The sequence below is a fragment of the Protobothrops mucrosquamatus genome, unplaced genomic scaffold (genome assembly GCF_001527695.2).
Source record: "Protobothrops mucrosquamatus isolate PMUCROS unplaced genomic scaffold, P.Mucros_1.0 scaffold279, whole genome shotgun sequence".
NCBI classification, from domain to species: domain Eukaryota; kingdom Metazoa; phylum Chordata; class Lepidosauria; order Squamata; family Viperidae; genus Protobothrops; species Protobothrops mucrosquamatus.
Window position 1 is genome coordinate 466,061 of NW_015386623.1, and position 23,360 is coordinate 489,420.

At 36.9% G+C, this 23,360-nt stretch overlaps 1 protein-coding gene across 1 annotated transcript in view; it reads left to right on the forward strand.

Annotated features, from left to right (window-relative positions):
* Positions 1 to 23,360, forward strand: part of BAZ2B (bromodomain adjacent to zinc finger domain 2B) — a 128,548-nt gene that overhangs the window by 78,964 nt on the left and 26,224 nt on the right. Inside the window, exons 14-24 of the mRNA XM_029283922.1 lie at positions 1,512 to 1,604; positions 1,717 to 1,778; positions 3,566 to 3,631; positions 6,547 to 6,612; positions 7,658 to 7,702; positions 7,983 to 8,009; positions 9,295 to 9,360; positions 15,209 to 15,349; positions 18,135 to 18,389; positions 19,826 to 20,040; positions 20,373 to 20,447. Of these exons, the coding sequence (XP_029139755.1) occupies positions 1,512 to 1,604; positions 1,717 to 1,778; positions 3,566 to 3,631; positions 6,547 to 6,612; positions 7,658 to 7,702; positions 7,983 to 8,009; positions 9,295 to 9,360; positions 15,209 to 15,349; positions 18,135 to 18,389; positions 19,826 to 20,040; positions 20,373 to 20,447 (1,111 nt within the window). The remainder of the gene's footprint in view (positions 1 to 1,511; positions 1,605 to 1,716; positions 1,779 to 3,565; positions 3,632 to 6,546; positions 6,613 to 7,657; positions 7,703 to 7,982; positions 8,010 to 9,294; positions 9,361 to 15,208; positions 15,350 to 18,134; positions 18,390 to 19,825; positions 20,041 to 20,372; positions 20,448 to 23,360) is intronic.

Genomic DNA, 23,360 nt, shown 5'->3' on the forward strand with positions numbered 1-23,360 from the left:
GGTTTCCTGCCTGAGCAGGGGGTTGGACTAGATGACCTTCAAGGTCCCTTCCAACTTTACTATTATTATTATTATTAACTCTTTTCAAGGGAAAAGAATGGTTCTCATCAGTGGTGGGATTCAAATACCTGAATAACCGGTTCTCTGCATGGACGCCACTTCTAGAAGTCCGTTCTGAGCTATGGAGGCCTCCCAGGTCCAGACAGCCCACCGGAAGTGTGTGGATGCCACTTCTGGAAGTCCGTTCCGAGCTTGGGAGGCCTCCCCGGCTCAGAACGGACTTCCGGAAGTGGCGTCCACACACTTCTGGTGGGCCATTCTGGGCCTAGAACGCCTCCCTGGCTCAGAACGGACTTCCAGGAGTGATGTCCAAGCATTTCTGGCAGTCCATTCTGGGCCTTGCGAAAAAGGACTAGGACATCAACTGGTTCGCTGAAGTGAACAAAAAATTAACTACCGGTTCTACCAAACCAATGCAAACTGGCTGAATCCCACCACTGGTTCTCATCCATATTTCTGCTGCTTGTGTGTTTGTAGCTATGTCTCATAATGTAATCAACACTGCAGAGCTTGGTTACGTTTTTTAACACTTAGGGGAGAAGAATAATTATCCAGGCATGTGCCAATGGCCTGGATGTTCTCACTTCGGTAGCCTCTGATTCCATAAATTGGCACCTATGTTATAGTTTCAAAGGACATATGGGTAAAAATCCTCTGCCTCTAATTCTAGACTTGTGGTTTATTTTGTTTTCATAAGGTAGCTTGTCTTGGCCACTGAATTTTGCCGTGGGAAAATAATAGATTCAAACTATTACATAGCAAGAGAGAATTCTACTCCGTGTAATTTCAAATTACATTGGAAATAATAGTTGCACATCATTCTGCATTTCTCAAACCTTAACTCAAATTATTGTGTTCATTTCTGGGAATACCCTCTAAGATTCAAAGAAAACATGAGTATGATCAAGGGACGAGAAACTAAGCCCTATGAAGGGAGATGGAAGGAACTGGATATATTTAACTTTGAAAAGGATACAATAGTATTTTTCAATTACCTGAGATGATGTCACGGAATCAAAAATCAGGATTTGCTCTCTTTGATTCCAGACGGCAGGTTCAGAATAATGGATGGCAGAGTGACAGGAAGGAAAATTTCACTTTTGTCAAGGATAACCAAGCCGAATTGTAACCTTTTGACTTGCAAGTCAAAAAAATAATTGTTCCAGTGATCTTCCAGAACCTGAGTGGCAATCCATATTATTTTAATATTTTTTTTAATTACCCAAGGGGGAAAAAAAGAAAAGAAGTGATGGTTTGAGATACATCTGCAGTTTCACACTTTTCCTGGGGTATTAACAAAACAAAAAATATTTGTATGAAATCATATTAAGGATTTCCTCAGCGCTGAGTTGCCTATTTTCCATTTGTTTTTGTCTCTCCATTTGTCCAACTATCCTTGTGTCAATAAGCAATCTTTAGTATACTCTAAGCGTTTCCCCTTTGTGTTCCAGAAATTGCTAGACAAGCAGCACAAATCAAGCTTTTGAGAAAAATTCAGAAGCAAGAGCAGGCCCGAGCTGCTAAGGAAGCAAAAAAACAGCAAGGTCAGTATTACACATCTTCTTAAGAACCTTACAGCTTTTGAAACCGTAGATATTGTGTTTCCATTATCCTGACTGTTATTTACTACCAAACATGTTTTTGTCTTATTCTTAGCTATAATGGCTGCAGAAGAAAAAAGGAAGCAAAAAGAGCAGATAAAAATAATGAAACAGCAGGTAATTTATGTCTTTTGGGTTGCAACTAGGCGCTTTGCAAAATGTACTATTTTAGTGGGATGTGTGTATGTGTGTGTGTATGTGCATTTGTGTATCTGTAATGGGGTTACCATTTGAAAACTCATTTTGCTTTGCTCAAGCTCAGCTGGATAATTTGATGATCCATAGCACATTTTGGAGGGGGGGGAAATGCATTTCAAGCATGAAGATGTGCCATCACCTGCAAATTCTACAGATAAAGTTGCATTTAAAGGGGAAAAGCAAAAAAAGAGGAAAGGTTAAAAAAAAGAGGGAATGTACAATCATGTCCATTGATACACAATCAACCTTGGGCATAAGGGAACATTTTGTTCCATTTCTTCTGCCCTGCCCTTCCAGGATCGATTGGGGAGAGTTCAGAAGTCCCATATTTATGGCCGCTTGCAATGTCCCTCGGTCAGGTGACCATGATTTAAAATGTTTTTGCCGAAAACATGTGTTTGCTTCTGATTTTCAGCAAAAACATTGCCATTGGCCTAATGACCACAGATTCACCTAATAATCATGGTGATTCACTACAAGAAAAGATAAAAAAAAACAGGTTGGTCTCATGATGATCCACTTTACCACTGTCCCAACTTATAATCATAATGGGCAGGCTCCATTATGTTCGTAAGATGAGGGCTATTTGTACACCTTAGATCAGGCTTGTCCAACCCCCGGCCCATGGGCCACATGAGGCCCTGAACAGCTAGTAATGCAACTCCACAAGATCACAAATGTTTAACAGTAATATGCATTAACTATAGTACATATTTTATATGCGGCCCAAGACAATTCCTCTTCACTCAGTACAGCCCAAGGCAAGTCAACAGGTTGGACACCCGTGTCTTAGTTTTTTTTTGGTGTTATATACCATTGATACTTTGTTTTGTAGAAATTCTCTCTTAAATTATAAGATAATATGAATTTCAGTCCATTTAACCACGCATACTGTTCATCCTAAATTTATTGCATAGAATTTATTTTCTTTGTCCATTATATTCTCCATTAATTCAGTTATTACCATCAGCTCCTGAGGCTGTGAAATATCAGAAGACTCAGCAGCAACCTTTGTGATATCTAGATCTTCATACAGAGACACAAATTGAAATGAAGACATTTACAATACATTCTTACTCAGAAGTGATTCCCTCTGTATTTGTTGCAGGTTGCTTCTATTAAGAATTCCATCCCAGAATATTATAGAAACATGGTGGGAACAGCAATGATTTTAATAAAATTGGTCAATAATGTGGCTAATATTGCTGTGTGTTCTGCTAAGTATATAGGGAAAACAACATCCTAATAAATGGTTTGTTTTTCAGTATTGGAACACATGTTATTTTGGCAGCCATTTGTTTTGGGCCAAAGTTGAGACTTTCGAGGTGCAGGTGAACCATAGAAAAACATTATTTTTAAGCATCTGGGCCATTTTCTTACTAACTTTGATTGTAGCTCATAGAAGGTCCTCCTTCAATGCTACCATAATGCCTGGAAGTCCCCAACCACCTAGAAAAGGGCTGCAGTCTTAACATTTCATTATTTGGCAGATTTCATTGCATGATCTGGTATTGCATATGAAATAATTGTGGTTGGCCTCTTCCAGGGGAATGCGATGGAATAATAATAGCAAGCAGCGAGTGTACAGGGGAGGCTTCGCCCGGATTGGATGGGTCTGTGTGGAAATTCACTCTCAGCTATGGCAGAAGGGGGTATGGTCCATTATTACTGCTGCTTTAAATAAATAAAAGCCTTTCTTGTTGCAGGAAAAAATTAAGAGAATACAGCAAATCCGAATGGAAAAAGAACTCCGAGCGCAGCAAATATTAGAGGTACGGCCAGCTTTTAATGGCAAATACAAAGAAGGGCTCTTGCAAGAATTTAACAATTTTGTATTAAGATTATATGCTCTTGCAGAAATTTCAGTCCGTAGATTAAAGTGTGGCTCCCAAGCTGTGAATTTTTATTTTTAAGTGGATATAAAATCGTTTCACAGAACAGTTAATATGTACAGGAATTTCTAGAAGAAAAGTATTAGTTTATTGCCAACTTCCCATTCCCATTCAGAGGAATTCTCTTCTTATCCTTAAAAAAGTAACACATTTAATAGGGTATAAATACACTTAAATATACTGGGCTCAACTTTGTCAGAGGCATCATGTTCACCAGAAGGATCTGATGAAGTGGATTGTACTCTTATGAAATCTGATGCCACAATAAATACATTCATGTTCAGGATGCAGTAGGTAAATTTACTCCTGTGTACACAGACATACAGATACACACAAAAATACAGAGAGAGAGAGAGAGAGACACAAGACCCTCTGGTTTTTTATAATTTTTTAAATATAATTTTGATTAAAACTAATTAGCTAACACGGCCTAATAGATAGTAAAAAAGGAAGAAAAAAAGAGAAAGCAAGGGGAAAGTAAAACATGGAAGAAAAAGAAAGAGAAAAAATAGGAAAAGAAAGTATAAAGAAATGGCTTTCAGTATTCTTCATAGCAGTTATAAGTACAAATATATTTTGACCTTTCTCTCTAAATTTATATCATAATATTCATCTTTCTATACGCTATCCTGTCTAATCATCAAAACCATAAATCACAAGTTAATTTTTTCCATTTTTACGCAAAAAAAGTCCACAAGTCAGCAATAAATGTAGGTAATGTCTTGTGTCTGATCAAAGAAGTCAATTTATCCATTTCAGCAAAATCTGTCAGCCAACCATTCTTCCATAGTGGGTGGTGTCAAATCTTTCCATTTCATACAGTACTCTTGCTATTGCGATCATATATTGAAATAATCTTCCATGGTTTTTTTCTAACTGTTTAACCATTAATCCTAAGAGAAAAAGTTCTGGCTTCAATTAAATATTAATCTTTACAATTCTTTGTAGCAAAGTATGTATTTGGATCCATAACTGTTTAGCTTTTTTTATACGTTAGCCAAGCATGATAGAATGACCCTTCATGTTGTTCACATTTCCAACGTACATTTGAAGTGCCTTTATATATTCTAGATAATTTTTCTGGCATCATATACCAACAGTACATTTGTTAAAAATTCTCTTTGAGATCATAGGACAATATAAATTTCAAATTTTTAATCACATATTGACCTGTTTGTATAACCAGAATTCTTAGCCTACATTATCGTACATTCTTTAATCTGTTCTTCCTGTGTTTCAAATTTCAACAATCCAACTTTATTATTATTATTATTATTATTATTATTATTATTATTATTATTATTATTATTATTAATGTTTTTATCAATTCTCTTCATAAATAAAATTCATCATCTGTACACAATGGTATTTCAAATTCTGACTTACAAATTGTGACTCTATACCATAAGTCTTTTTGTCGATTTTAAAACTTTCAGGTAACTAAATGAAAGAACCATTGACAACTACATATCCTTCTTCTATTAATTATTCTCTTGATTTGATCTTAAATTCACCTTGATAATTTTCCAATAAGTGCTAGTATGTCAAACATTTATCTTTATCTGCCATTTCTCTTCTGTAATATGCTTCTTGAGCTGAGATCTATAAAGGTACTTTTAGGTATAACCTGAGTTATTTGCATATTCTCAATACAGTATGACTAATAAAATAACTTTTAACATCCACATTAACTTTACCATACCATAAATACCCATAGCATCCAAACTCAGATTGTGGCCTTCTAAGAAATGTCTTTTCTTTCTCAGCAACATCCATTCTTTCATCCCAATCAAATAAAAAGCAGCAAAATACAATTTAGACATGTGGTTGCTCTGATGCATTTTATCAATTTAATATTGTCTGAATGAATGCAGAATTATTTGCACTCACTGGTACAATTGCTGGAGGAAAAGAGGAGATAGTTTGACCAGTTCTCCTCACCCTTTTATGCCTTGTGTCTCCCCTGGGAATGACTGTCTAGAACAGTGTGAAAGTAAGCACTGCCTATTTAGTCCTGTAGATATCAAAAAGCTAAATGATGAAGGCCAAGAAGGGAAAGATAATTTGGTTGAGTTACTAGAACAAAAAAAGTGTATTTATTAAGAAAGCATCTTTAAGGCTGATACTTGAATACCATGATTTAAATCTTAAAGAATGTGCATGCTTATACTTCTAAGAGATGTATGAATGTGTGTTTTGCAAAATGTTGTTTGTATTCATTCTATATGTAACTAAACTGGAGAAAATGGAGGTTTAAGATTCCTGTTTCAGGTTTCCATTTCTGATCTTTCTGGCAACATTTCTTTTTAATTGTGGTTGTCATACTTGTTTAACCATCGATCGGGGAAAATGTGGTTCTTATAATATGCCAAAGAGATGTTATTTTTTTTATATACTGACTTAATTAGATCCTGAAAAGTGTACCCACAGATGAGGTTTATCCAGGGAATAAAAAAAACATCATTCATCATTAATTGTTCATTTGTTTGTAAACATGCCACTTCAAGCAAAAAGTTTAGAAGTTCAGTAGTGCAGCCATGTTGTAAGATGACATGTTGTTATATATGATGTTTTTCCTAGATTGTACATATGTAAGTCTTTCCTCTAGAAAAAAAAATCAATGGAATGACTCGTAACACAAAAAAAGAACTGAGGAAGAAATCTGTTATGATGTGTACATGGTGTGTAGTATTGTTTCGCACCTTGTGAAGCATGAAGCCTTATTGCTGGTCTGAGATTATTTTCAAGCTGTAGCGTTCTCTTGCATGACCTTGGGACCTGTTTTGCATGCACAGGCTAAAAAGAAAAAGAAGGAAGAAGCAGCAAATGCCAAATTATTGGAAGCCGAGAAACGAATAAAGGTTAGTTTAGAGAAGCATCAGAGCTTTTATTTTCCAACCATTTAAAAAATGAATTGTATGATCATACACATCAAACCTGATAATGTATCCAAATATTTTCTTTAAAAATCATCACAATTTTATTCTGAATGCTTTGCTCTGTATAGGCATATACATGTGTCTTTCTGTGTTTTGTGTGTGTGCATATATAGTCTGTTAAAACACAAAAGGGTTTGAAGCATATGTTTCTGACATTCAGCTTCCATATGTATATGTAAGTATATGTATATGTAAGTAATAATAATGAAAACAATTAAAAGTTCATACATGGTCTTCAAAAAAAAACCACCCCATGAGCCATTAAATAAATATGTAGCTTAACATTTAGATTGAGGTCAGGATGCCAAAAACTATGTGTTATCTTCTGTGCAGAGCAGAGTTCCCTCTTGCTGTCAATCTCTATTTTCACTGTTGTTCCCTAAAAATTCCTCTTTAAGTGTAGAGAATTACCCAGTGTAGTACTGGAGACTCAACAATAGAAGGAAGAGGGGAAATGGATTATTTCTCTAGATTTGAGGCAACTCTGAAATACATGTAAAGAGCTCTGATTCAAGCTGTTGGATCTGTTCCCAATTTTCCATGTTACTGTTGGAAAGAAATTAATCTATAGAAAAAGAATTGGATCATGAAGGTCATAAAAGTTTTCTTCTGCCAATGCAAGTTTGTTTGGGTAGTAAAACAGAACATTTGAATCCTACTTTATTCCTGTCAGGTTTGGGGTGATAGCTTTACACAACCGTCTGTCTATGCAGAATATATGAATCTTGTTTTCTGTTATCATGTTGCCTCATTCCTGATCGCGGCATGATCTGATAACCACTGTAGTGCATCTTCCACACATTGTGTTTTCAAGATATTCAACAAGTCATTGAAGATTATTAGAAAAATAAAGTGGGATTACATTTTTAAAAAACATGAATTTTTTACTTTGATCGGTATGGTAGAAAAGTCATCTTTAGTTGATAGTAACATTTATCAGATACTTGATTTTTTTTCATATTTCAAGGAAAAGGAAATGAGGAGACAGCAAGCTGTTCTTCTGAAACATCAGGTATGTATCTAAAATTTAATTTAAAAAAACAAAACAGAAATTCTATTTTTGAATGAACACCTAAATAATTTGGAGGACAAATCGTCAAATGTTCTCCCATATACAGTATATACTTATAAATATATATAAACATTTTACTTAAATGTTTTCATTCACCTTATGGGTAACCAGCTTTGCTTTGGTATGGGATTGGGGTGGGGGGGGGAGAGGGGAATTATAAAGTGGTTTTTTTGACTCTGTGATTTCTGTTTCATAATATTGTGCCAACTCTTTCTACCAGGAGTTGGAGAGGCATAGACTAGATATGGTATGGGTATGTTTACTTTTGTACATCTAACACCGCATTGTGATTTGGTTGTGATATGGTTGTCATAGCAATGCATAAAATGTAGCACTGGCTGCTGTCATATTACATACTGCTGCATGGCTTTCCAGCACAGTGCATTGCATACATCTGCTTGTCTTGTCTGTAAAAGAAAAGAACACAACTTACCCGAAACTTAACTATAAATTGACCCATCTGAGCCACCCGTGAGGCTGTTGCCTTGTTAACAGAATCTTCTTTGCTGTAGTATCAAGTTGGACTGCTGAACGTAGCGAGGGTTCCAATTTGCATTACCCTACACTTATTTTTTCAAAGTATAAATAGGTTATCCGTGATTTTCACTCGGCCATTTGCGCACATGATTTGGGATATTCAATTTATTTAATGCTAACATCAGAGAGGCATGTGAGTTTCAGATTACTTCAGTGTTATGCAATTGGAAAAAAAATACCTCAGTTTGAAATTACTAAAGAGCATGCAGTCTTTGGGCTATATTAAAATAAACCCACATGATTTTGGTCCCTAGATAAACTTTTGCCATTTTCCCCCCCTCCCCCCCGTTGTGCTCTAGTTCAGGACTAAATCAACATTAACCTAATCCTGGGTGCAGCTTCTTTGGCTCGCCTTAGAGGGACAACCCAGAGGATTATTTCTTTGCATTCCTGCTCAAATATGGCTACTTCATCGGAAGCTAGGTTTCAAACCAAATAGGTTGATTTTCAATGATTGGCTGCCAATGTTAATTGTATCCTCAGCAACACATACCCAAATGAATGTTTATAACCAACGTGTAGCCCAAATGGTTTTTGAATATTTTTTTGGGGAAAAGTAACTTTTGGTTATTTTCCAAAGTTATCTGCATTACAGTTTTTAAAAATTTAATTAGCCACTCGGCGAGCAACTACAAACTTCCTATTACAGCATATGTAAGGTAACTGGCCTGTTCCAGCCAACCATTATGCTTTTTGTTCAGCCAGCTTCTGAAGGAGCCTCACAACTGACCATAAGTAAATCTGTATGCTTCTGTTTTACACTGTCTCCATGTTCATCGCTTTACTTTTTTGCTTTCAGTTGTACTTGTATTTGCTTTCTAAACCTGAACTAAAACATGCACAGACCTGCTATACTTTTTATTTAGCATACACCCTGATTTGTCTGTTAATGCTAAAACGTGTCCTGTCAAGTTCTGGAAATTTTTAAAATATATATATATATATAAACTCTTACTTTCAGTAGTACTTTGTTCTAATTTGATTTGATTTAATAGGAACGGGAAAGAAGAAGGCAGCATATGATGTTGATGAAAGCTATGGAAGCACGTAAAAAAGCAGAAGTGAGTATTAAAGTCTGATTCTATTTCCTCTCTTCCAATATTCTAATTCTTTAAAAAAAAAAATCTAGTTCTAATCAAACTTCTTAAGCACAAGTGGTAGTTTACCTACAGTCAGTAAATCTACTTTCATTTTGCCATTAGGTCATTTCATGCTCTTAAATTTTACCTGCAAATGCAGTCATATTCCCTGCCCTCTTTCCTTAAATTTGCAGATTTTGCCTTTCTCCCCCCCCCGCGCCCCCTGAACCCAGTGCAGAATATTCTCCTCTGTGATTTATATACAAAACTCTGAAATAAATGATAATTATAGGTGCGTATTTCCCTACTTGCTTGATCAAATCTGTCACATACAAGAAACAAATGGAACTCTGGGTTGCATTTGGCATGGCATTTGCATGAAGCAATTTCAATTAGTGTCATTTGGTTCCATGCAGCTGATTTTTTAAAAGCTGTTGTAGGGGCCTGACCTGGATTGGGACTAAAACATAGTCTTATTCAGAATCACAAGGGAGGGAGGGAACTCTTATTTATTCCAGTGCTGTCAGACACTGTCAAATATAATAAGTATTTAAACCTTAGGTAATATTACATTTTCTGGAGAGTAATCAGGGATGCTTCAATGAAAATAAGAACTGCTTGATTTTCCTCTGTAATGCAATTATAAAGAACTGTTAAAAAGAAAATACTCCTTCTAATTGGTCTTGACTCATAGTGTCTGTTTAAGACACCTTCATACAGTTTTCAGCAATAGTATATAAGTAGTGGGATTTCATGGTGGTCACCTATCCATACAGTAACCAAGACTGATCTAGATTATTTTTTCATGGTGAGCGTGCATGAAACATAATCTCTCTGTGTGTGAATTTTGCTTAAAGAGTAAGGATATATGGGGAAGTTGCTTGGAAAACAGTAACATGAAAAATGTTATCTAAAGGCAAAAATTGGGAAATTACTAACATACCATACTTATTACTAGCAATCTTGTCAAATAACAAATAAGATTATGTGTCAACTGTTAGAACTGTTAACGTTTCCTCCAGATTATTGCCGGTTCCAGAATTTGAAGTATAAACTTTGCAGATAAATTTCCGAATTAAGCCAAAATTTAAAAAACGTTTCTCTCGGCATTGCTAGAGAGTAAGTGCTAATAATTACAGATCATACTATATGATGATCATGCATAGGCTATAAAATAAAGCAAGGGCAATTAGATTCAAATACAGTGTGCAACATAACTGATACATCACTAATACTTTGGCTGATTAATTTAACATGCTTAAAATATTCTTCAATTAAAATCTTAATTTCAGAAACCAATAACTTTTTGAATCCAGCTGAAAACATTGAAAGCAAAGAGTAATAAATCAAATAAAGTTACATATTTAAGTAGTTATAGTTGAAAAGAATCTATATCAACTCTAATTAATTTCAAAGGTTAAAAACACCATATCAATAATATGTAATTTCAAATGCTATGAAAGATAAACTTCTGTGAATTAATGCCTTGGTCATCCAGATTTTGTAGATAGTCTGTTGGGAGCAGATCTTAGGTTCTGGAAATTTGAACAGTTGAGGCAATCATCAGTGGGTCCAGTGTCTCTCTGTGTGTGTCTGTGTTAGTTATATTTGTTCAAGTCTCTGCCTTTTTTCTTAGAGCCATTAAATCTTCAGACGGCTGCACCCAGAAATTTATCTTCATTTTGCCTCTATGAACTCTATAACAAAGTGCTACAATTGTACCACTGGTTCTTCCTTCCCTCCAACTCCCTCCCAATAACTCTCGGAGGATCAATAAGCAACAAAAGGTTGTTAAACATGCATTTATCACTAAGCAGCGCTGTCAGCAGTTTTGTCGGCAGTCATAATATGGAAGCGTATCTCAGGTTTTAGAAGTTGTCTAATAAGCAGTTTGAAAGCAGAATTAAATTCACAGCACCCGAGTGAGTCTTGTGCTCTGAATATTCCATGATTGAAGATTTATACCACCTGGTTGCCTATTGAACAGACCATGGGGGAATCTAGTCCTAGTTTTACTTAACAAAACTCATCTTTCAGTTTTAAGTGTTCGGTGTGTACGCTTTGACCGTTTAAAATCGATAAAACCAAATGCAGCAGCCAAGAATGTTTTATTAATTATTAGAGGAGGTAAGTAATGCTGCAGGATGATTAAGCATAGTTTTTTCCGAGCCCAGCAGGCTTGAATAAACAATACAGCTTAGAAGCAAGCCAAGTCGGTTTTCCCCTGAAGGTTCTGTTTTGCCCAGCCCACCCAGCATAATGGCTCCCCTGGGCAATGCAAAGCTGCAGCAATATGGGTTATTTAAGCAGTTTCCCCATGTTCAAATAATAGGTACAGATTGCCCTGGAATTTAATGAGTATACATTTCTGCTCAGCCAAGAATGCTATAGGGTGCAGACTGCCTATGCATGAATAAATAAATATATTGGGCATTTCTATAGTGTCCAGCATCAGTGCTTCCTTCACTCTGTAGCTTTGCAAAACAAGGCCTCTTTGTACGATACACAAGAGGAAACCACTGTTCATTTTCTAACTTGGGCCCCTTCTACGTGGATACCAGCTTTGCAGGGCCCCGCCCCCCACCCCCATGGTTTCTTCCATTCAAACATGAGCAAGCCAAAACTCAATGGGCTCTTGTGCATAATAACAGTTGCATCAGATCATCCAGGAAACAAAGGGGAATAGCAGCCCAGTGCTTCAAAGAGACAGGCATAACCTCAGGAGGCAGGCATGAGGAAGCAGATGAAATAGTAAACCACCTGCACGAAGAAGGATTGCAAGGCTCTTTTTGCAGGATTGGCTGGAAGGTCTGTGATGCCATCGGGACATCGAGGAGCATCCATTAGTCATGCAGCTAGCATCCACACCTACCCGTCTCTTTACAATAAATAGTAACTCTGGAAGAAATAACCAATGCTTAGTAGAGGGAGTAAATAGAGCTTTTATCATTCTATGTTTATCTGTCCAGTTGCCTCCCAGGAACTGATCAATACAGTATCTTCTTAGTCCCATCTTCTTACATGGACCCTGTGAGCATCCAGCTTATCCACCTTAGTTTCACATGATATTAGTATTAGTGGGGGGAAGATAAGAGTATAATTGAAATATAAGGGCAAATACTGCATATCCATACTACTTTGGGAGCAAAAGTTCATAGATAAAAGACAAAGAGGGAAAACAAGCTTTTGTTGGTTACTTAAAACAGATGGTCCTCATTTAATGACCCCATTTGGGACCAGAAACTCTGTCACTAAATGCCATGTTCATAAGGGGAAGGTTATGTGACCGCACCAGACTTAACACCAGTCCTATTGTGGTCATTAAGCAAATCACCTGTGGTCATTAAGGCACACATCACATGACCATGAGTTGTGATTTTACTGCGAACTTCTCCATTGATTTTGCTGTTTGGAAGTCAGCAGTGCAGGTCACAAATGGTAATCATGTGACTTCAGGACACTGTGAGAGTCATAAATTCATGCTGGTTATAAGGTACCCGAATCGCGATTATGTGACCAAGGAAACACTAACGGTCATAATTTCAAAGATTGGTCATGAAATTATTTTTTCAGGTACCTCAGAACTTCAAACCATTGCTAAACAGAGCAATCATTCATTGGCAACGATATTTAGATTCAGTCTGATATACTTTGAATTGATGAGAAATCCTGCTGAAATCAGTGAAGTTTATTTCTGAATGGACAAGCATAGGATTGATGTCTTCAGTAGGTGGATTTTTAACACCTAAATCAATATATTCAGGATCTTCCATTTTTATTAGGTGTTAAAACCTATAAACTGCCTGCTTTATCAACACTGTATTGGTTACATGATCACTTAGATCTAACTATCTACTGCAGTGGTTCTCAACCTTTTTAATGCTGCGACCCCAACCGGTCGTAAGTCGAGGACTAAACCTGTCGTAAGTCAAGGACTAAACCTGTCGTAAGTCAAGGACTAAACCTGTCGTAAGTCAAGGACTACCCAACCAGTCGTAAGTCGAGGACTTTCNCTGCCCGGGAGCGCCGCGCATGTGTGGTTCCGCCCCCTGCGCCGGCCGAGGCGTAGCTGGCAAGCGGCAGAGACGGAGCAGGCCGACCACCAGCTGGCCCAGCCCAAGGGAGGTAAGGCACCCGCCGGAAAAGGGGAACAAAATGGCGGACAAAAAAAATGGCGGACAAAAATATGGTGGACAGCCTTGCTTGGCGACCCCCATGAAATGGTCGATCGACCCCAAATGGGGTCCCGACCCACAGGTTGAGAACCACTGATCTACTGAGCTATCACAGACTGACAGTGTGGCCTACCACACAAAACTCAGACCCAAAATAAGAACAAATTGAGCCTCTTTTCTTTTTTTTTGCTTGATCTCTCCCTTTGCAAGGTGGAAGTTAGTCCAAGAAATGAGGCAGGAGAAAGATAGGTGGATGCACACAACTCCCAGAGCATGTGTGTTGGGGATAAAGAATCCTATTCTGAGGAGGTTTCTGAGAATCTGGATTATTTGCCGTCGCTGGGCGACAGCAGGCATTGTGGGAGTGCCAGGCTCTCTCCTGTGCTATATGTGCCAAATTTTTGCCTATGTGTCCACTTCAGTGCAAATTTGCAATCAACAGTGTTTTGATTGGTTCCTCTTGCTGCCCAGAGGCAGGCAGGCAGGGCTTGGTCATCATAATCAACTGCAGCATCGTTAAGGAGAAGTCATCCTTTGGCCTTATTACTAGGAGAGTCCTCTTGCTTCCACGCTTCTCTGTTTTCAATTCAGGGCCTTTCTTCTGTTGATGTCAGCCTTGCAAGGTAACCCAGATAAGAAGCACACCCAGAACTACTAGTTCTACTTTATTGTAAGGTTACATTAATAGAACCTTGCAAGTCTGAAAGGGCATCTCTTTCCCCCGCCCCACCTTTACTGTTTAAGAAACTAGGGTGGCTTCCTTCTGAGACCTTTGCCATGCCCCCGTTTCATCTGCGAACTCAAGATTTTATTTTTACTGTACCGGATAGTTTGTCTGGCCTGTGGCTCTTCCAACTGCCTCCCAAGGTCATTCCCACATACCATTACAATTGAAAATACTGTACAAATAGTTACAGGTGGTTTCAGATTTAAAAGAAAAGAAGTATACCAGTAAGGTAATATACATCATGCTGGGATAATATTTTTTTATCTGGGAAACAAAGGGAATGAAAATGGCGGCTTGGATCCTGTGTTCTCTTCTAACTGGAAATTAGAACTTCTCTATTAGTACTTTTGTTTGCTGTTGTGTGTTTTGGGGGAGGGAGGGGTGTTTGCATACATATGTCTCCCTGCCGTTTCCTGTGAAGTTGGAACCAATCTTTCAGCAGATGTCAGAATTCCAACATGCCTTGACCTTGAATGTGCATTTGGTACTGAATCAGATGGATTCACACTCTGTCACATAGCAATTCATTTAAAAGTAGGGATGTTTAAGAGGATGCATCATGCTGCTGCCTCTAGAAACTCTGCCTCAATTAAGCCTAAGGGTTTTCTGTGCATTTATATGTAGTGCAGCTCTTGTTTGTATTCTCACAGTACAGAATTCATTCGTGCTCTTGAAAATAAGACTCCAGAGCCGACTGATTAAGTAGCATCTTCCTGCAGAAACGACTATGGCAGATCTCACTTGCAAGATTTGGTCTTTTGTGTATTTAAAATTCAGGTGTTCCCCTCCCCCCTTAACCTAAATGTTTTAATTGCTGGAATGATGATTTAAGATTATGTAACCACTGCTTTTCAAATTGTTGAATTGTTCCTTTGTAAGTGGACTATATGGGGTTTAATTCTTTTTTATCTGTCCTGTGCTACTTAAGGAGAAAGAGCGGTTAAAACAAGAAAAACGTGATGAAAAGAGATTAAACAAACAACGAAAACTGGAACAGCGAAGATTAGAATTAGAAATAGCTAAGGAGCTAAAGAAGCCTAATGAAGATATGTGCTTAGCAGACCAGAAGGTAATCAGAATCATGTAAATTTACCTTTCATTTCCTTACTGCTTATCCTTCCTTCCTCTCTTATTGTTGTAGCACTTTCTTTTTTACTTTATTGCCTTTTAAAATTATGTCCATTTTACTTTAGATTGCTTGATAATATTATATCAGTGTTTCAGGATGACCGGTATCCACACTAAAGCTATCCGGTATCCACACTGGGATGTTGTATGCTTCCTTTTGTTTTTCTTTAACTAGTAGTCAACATTTTAATGTTTGAGCTATTTGTTCAAACTCTCTCGGCTAGTTTCCAGTATGCCTCTTTATTCTCTTGCCTTTATACTCTGCTTGGGAATTCTGAGAGGCATTTGGTTGCCTCCTTTCAAGGCAAAAGAACATTTTTTTCATCTGGTCCAGCATAGTTCTTACACTCATAGCTTCTCAGAATTTTTTTGCACCACCAGTTCCATGGTACATAGTTATATTTTGCAGGATGCAGAAGGAAAACGTTTTTCGTTAGAGAAAGTCACTGTTCCTCAGAACACAAACTACAATGGAATATAATTTGAAAATTAGCTTTTTCCCATCTGTCTAGGTCAGTTTGATTTCAGGTGCTATTCAATAAGAGGTGATGGGTGAAAATTAATATTATTTTTAATCTTTTATCTGACTTTGGTCCAAAACGTACCTTGCAGTTTTAAACTGGCGGTTATCATAAAGTGAATACAGTCTGCAATAGTCCATAATAGAATGTTTATAGCAGGGTACCATACTGCATTAGATATTATTAACATTTGCACACTAAGCATGTCGTAAAGAGGGCTTGTGTAGGTTAAAACAAAAGACCAATATGGTCAAACCCATTGATGATTTCTCTTTTCTGCTTCTACCCACAACATAGACCAGCTCTGTTTTGTTTTAGACTTCAGATGGGCTTATTGCTGAGTGAAATGGACAACAAAGTGTAAATATTTTATCTTAAGAGTAATCAGGAATAACTATTTAATAATCAAATTTTGGTTGCTATTGCTAGAATACACTGGACCTAGTATTTGTTCTTTATTTTCTTCATTAACATTTTAGGAAAATGCAATGAGTGTTGTTCTAGCGTTATTCCAGAAGCTTAGTTATTTTCCCTTTTCAGTATAAAAACTCTTCTATTAAAGACATGTGTGGGAGTATTGCTTTAGCTCCATGCCTGGGTGCCTTGTGTGATTGCTGGTCTAATTTCCTGTTCAAACAAAAGGTTAGACTTGTTGCCAAAATTCTGCAAGGAGGGTGTAAGATAGTAAGAAATAGGTGTATAATAGTCAGAAATAGCATGTAGCCAAATGTATTTTAATAATTATTATTGAATTTATGTCTCCTTACAAAGCAACTGAATAGATTATGGCCTACTTGTTTTCTCATGTACTTCATTTTCACAACTAAAGGAGGTAAATAGACATTTTTAGGTGAAAGCCAAGCACAAAGAAAATGTTTTACGATATTTCTGAGCACAGCTAGTTAATAAGATAAGATAAGATAACATAACATAACCTGTATTGTCATTTTTATACTGTGGGCACAATGGCACACATCAAAAATGAAATTTAGTTGCCCGCTCTCAAAGTGAAACACATACATGACACACACCTAAACATACTATGAACAACATATGTATAAACCCACATCCCTACATATACGTAGCAAATAAATATTAAATACCGTCCATCTTGAATATATAATGGAAGGAGGAAGCTTGAGAGTTCGCAAGGTTAATGCTGTATGGAATGAAACTCTGGCTGAATCTGGATGTTCTGTTTCGGATCCCACGAAGCCTCCTCCCAGAAGGTAACAAGGAAAACAGGTCGTGAAGAGGATGTGTAGAGTCCCAGATAATCTTACGGACCCTGCTCAAGCAGCGCTTCTGTGCTATGTCCTGGATGGGAGAGAGGGAACTGCCAATGATCTTTTGGGCCATTCTCACCACTCTCTGCACCGCCTTCCTGTCTGAAGCAGTGTTGCCTCCAAACCAGACTGTGATGCTGTATGACAGGATGCTCTCGATCGTCCCCCTGTAGAAAGTGGTCAGGACAGGGGAAGGAAGATGTGCTTTTCTCATGCGGCCCAGAAAATGCAGGCGCTGCTGTGCCCGCTTCACCAGTTTCTCACTGTTGAGAATAGGTACCTTGCCAGCTGCAGCTTTAGCTCAGATAGGCTTGTGCAACCTTTCTGGGTTTAAAAATCACACTTAGCCTTTGAGTATCATGCTGGAGCCAGAATAAAAGCTAGATTTGATTTGATCAAATGTTAAATTTAACTAAATCAAATTGTTATATTTATTCTTGGTCTATTTAATAATTGCCTCCTTCTGCCAAAGTCAAACATAATCATTTAGCAGCAACTTATGGGTAACCTGAGCCTTCATAATAACTAGATTATAAATGTTGAGGGTTCCCATTTTTTTTCTTCAGAGAAAACTTAATGTTTTCTAGAATATGATCCCTATCAATAAATGAAGCTTCAAACCATTTATGCACAAATCATTGATACCCTGTTTGTGGTTAGAAATGTCTTTCGCTGTTTCATCTGTTTTGAATTTGGGAAGGAAGTCTAACGAGCAAATCTAGAGTTCTGAGTATTCATTTTGATTGGAATGCTCGTTTGAAACACTTGCACAACCAATTCTTTTGCAGGCCGGACAGTCTGCCTTATTCACTTCAAAATGTACAAACCTTTTGATGCTGGCTACATTTCTTGGAAATAGTTTGCCAAAGATCAGCACTATAGGATGCAAAAAATGTGTTCTTTCTCTCTCTTTTTTTAGCCCTTGCCAGAGTTGCCTCGCATTCCAGGCCTGGTTCTCTCAGGAAGTACATTTTCAGATTGTCTCATGGTGGTACAGTTCCTCAGCAACTTTGGCAAAGTTCTTGGCTTTGATGTGAATCTGGATGTCCCAAGTTTAAATGTTCTGCAAGAGGGATTGTTGAACATAGGAGACAGCATGGGAGAAATACAAGATCTGCTAGTGAGGTTGCTCTCGGCTGCAATTTGTGATCCAGGACTAATAACAGGATACAAGGTAATGAGTACTCTTACACTATCCTTGATCTTATGATAATATTTTACAGTATCATGGACAAATATTCAGTTGGTAGTACATTAAGTGTCCCTAATGGATTGTATCACATAACTCAGTGATGGGGAACCTTTTAGAGACTGAGTGCCCAAACTGCAACCCAAAACCCACTTATGCATCGTCGAGTGCCGGGTGGGTGTGGCCCATTGGGTGGGCGTGACCCATTGGGTGGGCATGGCTGCGGTGGTAACAGCAGACTGGGTGGGACTAAAAAGTTCAATCAATCAATTCCAATTTTGCAAGATCTTTTTTTTTCCCACGAGAAGTTGAAATTGACTGATTGAACCTTTTTTTCCCCCACACGACGGCGGAGGCCTAAAGCGAAAAGGTTTTATAAAACCCAGCTGAAGGCCTAGGACTGGGGCGACGGCGCACGTGCCCACAGAGAGGGCTCTGAGTGCCGCCTCTGGCATCCGTGCCATAGGTTCGCCACCATTGACATAACTGAATACGTTTCTATTTGTTGAGATGCAGTTCCTATTATCCTATACCATTGACCACATTGACTAGGGATTTGATATGGGGTTTCCTGCTTGAGCAGAGGGTTGGACTAGGTCCCTTCCAGCTCTGTTATTCTGTTAGAGAATCAACCATGTCTTAAGACCCACATATAAATGTTATTACACTCTTCCCCACATATCCCAATTTTTCTCTGTCCATTAGCTGATGCTAAATGCAATTAGAACTCCAGTATCTCTCAGTTAGCTATGAAGGGACTGAACAGAACTTAGATGGGATGCTGTATTTCATACACATTTGGAGTATAACAAATCTTAGTTTGTTGTTTAACATTTATTAACACTTAATAGTAATGTCTGCTTTTATATCTGGACTTAAATAACGGTGAGGACTATTTAGCTTTTCAAATCTGTCCTCGCCAGATACCATTTTATAAGTCTGTTGCTTTTAGTTTCAGCATATTTAGATTATTTCCCAATGTTGGTCTCCAAACATCTGCCTACCTCCCCAGGTAATTCCCAAATTTTATTTTACTCTAGATTTCTTTGAATGTCTTTTTTCTTAAAATTAGTTTAGGGGCCTTGAATCTACCTTTCTGTGCGAGATCTCACAGTTAAGACAGGAAGTTGCTTAGGAAAGGTCTTTTAAGTCTCAATATAAATATACTGTATATTTCAATATAAATAAATGTTTAAAAAATTAAAGATAGTATATTGGTTCTGTGAGTGCTGGCAGCAAAAATAAAATAGTAATAGGTTCCAAACTAATAGATAGTCATGCCTCTGGTTTATGGCTTGTATTTTGTCTGGTTTTGGTTTTTGTTTTCTCTTTGTTATCAAATAACAGAAAGCTGTATTACATATGTGCTGTCATTACTGTGCGCAAAGTGCAATTATTTACAAGCAGACTTTTTTCTCTAGGCCAAAACAATTCTCGGGGATCATTTGTTGAATGTGGGCATCAACAGAGACAATGTGTCTGAAATCCTGCAGATATTTATGGAAGGTCACTGTGGGCAAACTGAACTCACCGAGAGTTTGAAAACCAAAGCTTTTCAGGCGCACACACCAGCTCAGAAAGCATCTGTGCTTGCTTTCCTTGTTAATGAATTAGCCTGTAGCAAAAGTGTTATAAGGTAAGAATTTTCTCTGTGGATGCTTCTGGTGAAGCTAATAAAATGATCAGTAATAGGTTTGAACTTCTAAATGGACCTCTGTACCAACAGAGTTAGCTATCATTTAAAAAAAAAAACCCAAAAACAAAACAGGTTCTCCAACAACATTCCATGAAATAATTGTGCTTATTTGTCATCATTAAGCTGACTATTTTATTTATTCTTGACTCATACTAGTTTGAATAGGTAGCGCATAAATTTGGGTAACAAAATATTTTCTCAGATACTAAATATATTTGGAATATGTCATGTAATAAATTGTGCCTGATAATGAATGTTTTCTGCTTTGACAGTGAAATAGAAAAGAATATAGATTATATGTCCAATTTAAGAAGAGATAAGTGGATGGTTGAAGGCAAACTTCGGAAGTAAGTGATACTTCTCTAAAATATTCCAGCACATACCATTTCTGTTTAATTTGTTATGTGGCTTATTTGCAAAGACAAATCCCATGCAATGTAAAATAAAGTAGTAAATTTCATTTGTTTAATTAAAATGGGAAATTAATTTTGTAAAGCATGTAACTTATTTTTTGATAGTCCATTGAAGAAAAAAAAAAGTAGTGAATTAGAAAGACTCAAATTGGAAGAAAGCCATACTGTGGTACTTGTAAGAAATTTGTTTCTCGCTTGAAGGTTTGTGGAGTTAATAAATTGGCGTGGGTTTTTCAGCACTAGTAAAATCTGATTGGAACAATTCTGTATTTTTATTTCTGAAAGAGGATTTATAGGGACAAGTTGTTTCGTTCTGATCATCTTTAGAATTGCAAATTATTTAGGTAATTGGTTAAAAATACCTCAAAGTTTGTCCTATAATTTTAAGTATTTCCTATGGTATATCTGGGGAATACTTGCCATTATTGAGGTAGTTTCGTTTGCCACAAAACAAATACTCATGTTTTTAAGGATGCTATATTTTCCATTGCACAAAACAAAATTCCATACAGCAAGTATAATAGCTCAGTCTACCATAGAATTTGAAGGGAAAATAATTGTAAATCAAAAGAGGGCTGTATAGCCCTGTGCTATGCATAGCCAAGCTCCACTTTCTTTTCTTTAGTCACTTTGCTTTCTTGTTTAGCAAATCAAGGAATTCTTACAGTGCTTGTGTTTCTAATCCTATTTCTCCTTCACTCATTTTAATGCACCTCTGAAGAAAGAAGAAGTAAAGGAGAGCTACAGGAGGGAGATAGAAGAAATAAAAAAGAGGTTTAAATCAAATTACAGGAAGAAAAAGATCTTGATTGTGAATTTCTGTTAAATTCATACCGTGTTCATGAGTATAACTGGGAGCCTTTGTAATCCTTAATTCCTATAAAAACTGTACTAAATCACCCTAACCATGGGCTAATTAACATTTGAAGTTGCCCTGCAATCCCTTATGCAAGGAGGCTTCTCACCTAGGGGGGAATTCAGTCTTCTCTTAACTGTTCTTCCAACAAATGTAAGTACAGTACTAGATTTGAGGGGCATAACTGCTTCTCTTCTTTTATTTAGCTCTACAAAAAAAAAACCTGGCAATTTTTACTTTTCTAAACCTTTCCTTTGTGACTTTCAGCTTCTCATTCTCACTCCCAATTCTCACCTTGTATGATGCCACTATTTCTCTTTCACTAGCCATTCATTATTATCATGAGGATGAGCTGAGGGTTCATTTCATTTTGCATCAAGTCTCACAGAGTAAAGTATTTCATTGGTCAATCTTAAGAAAGCATGTGTTCAGGTCCTCTTCCTTCAGATTTGTATATGATGTGTATCATCCTTAGCTGTAGAAGATGATAAAGGTTTTATTAAGTATTATTCACAATAGGCATAAAATGCACCTAATTAGTAGAAGGCAAGATTATTCATATTTACTTTTCTTTTTCTTTTCCATCAGACTTACTTAAGCATGTATTTTCATGATCTCTTGAGTGTGAAAAGGTTACATTATAATTTTATTCTGCCTGCCCTCCCAAAGTTCATTTGCTGTGTCCCTGTTTCTTCCCCCAAAATCTAAGATTGCTTGTATAGATGATTAAACTAAGAATGTTGACTTTGCCATGTTCATCCATTTAGTTGTATTGCCCAACTAAACATTTTAATTCAATGCTTTTGGCCAAAGTCCAATCTTGTGTTTCTATGCTATCATAAGATGCTTCCCCTTAGTTAGAAAGGTCTCATTACTGGGTTGTGTTATTTTTTTAATGGTAAAATACAGCCCTATCCTATTTGGAGTGATAATGATCTAAAATAAATATATTAAAGAGAGACATTATGTGATTTTTTTAAAAAACTGCTGTACCTTGCCAAAGATACAAGAAACGTGTAGCTTATTCATGTTGAAAACATCAGGCCAGCTGTTTGCTGTTTTTGTTGATGCTGTGACTTCAACCTTCTAAGTAAATGATTGAGAGACAAACAATTACTTTACTGGGGGTTAGGAAGGGCAAGTGAAAGTAATTGCATACTGCCAGAACTGTCTTTTTAGTTTACTCTTGTTAGTTGAATGTAGAGAAAAGTATAAAATATATTGACTAGCAGCAGTAGAGGTTGTTTAAACATGGCAATAAATCAGTAGAAAATCTCTGGGAAGAAAATCAAAATCAAGTGGCACTTTATGCCAGACTCTATGATTATCGATGTAAGTTTTACATTTATGTTTTTAATTTTTCTGTTAATGTTTTCATTATCTTCACCAAGATGGCTGATTTATTCTAGTACTACTTATGCTGAACTATAATATTTTAGAATAGGATGCTGTAGCAGCTTTGTCAGGGTGCAAGCACAAAATGCATCATTAATTATTTTTTAATGATTGTAATACTGGTGCAGATATTTAATCTAGAGATGTCTATCCTTTTACTTAAGGCATATGTTGTGGTATAAAATTTCAGCCTTATGTGTCCTTGGTCAAGCAGTGGGCATTTAATTATTTGCAAATTAGAACATTAAAAGTAAACTTCATTTTTTGCTTTAAAAGAAGAGCTTACTGAGGATAGTTAAACATTTTAAGTCATCCTTTTATCTTTCTTAAATTAGTCTGATAAACATCCTCCAGTTAAGGTTTTTTTTAAAAAAATCAGTTCCAGTCTACTTTTTAAGAAGCCAGCTTCACTGCATCATACCCACTTGCTGTATGGAATACTGTTTTGTAGGATGGGCAAAGAAAGGAAGAAAAGGAAACTAAAAAAAAAATACTTAGAAGCATTCAATTATCATAATTTATCTACTTTTGCCATCCTAATTCGTACTCTTTCTCCTTTCTTTTCTTTCTTGTAAAATCCTTGCCTTTTCAAAAAC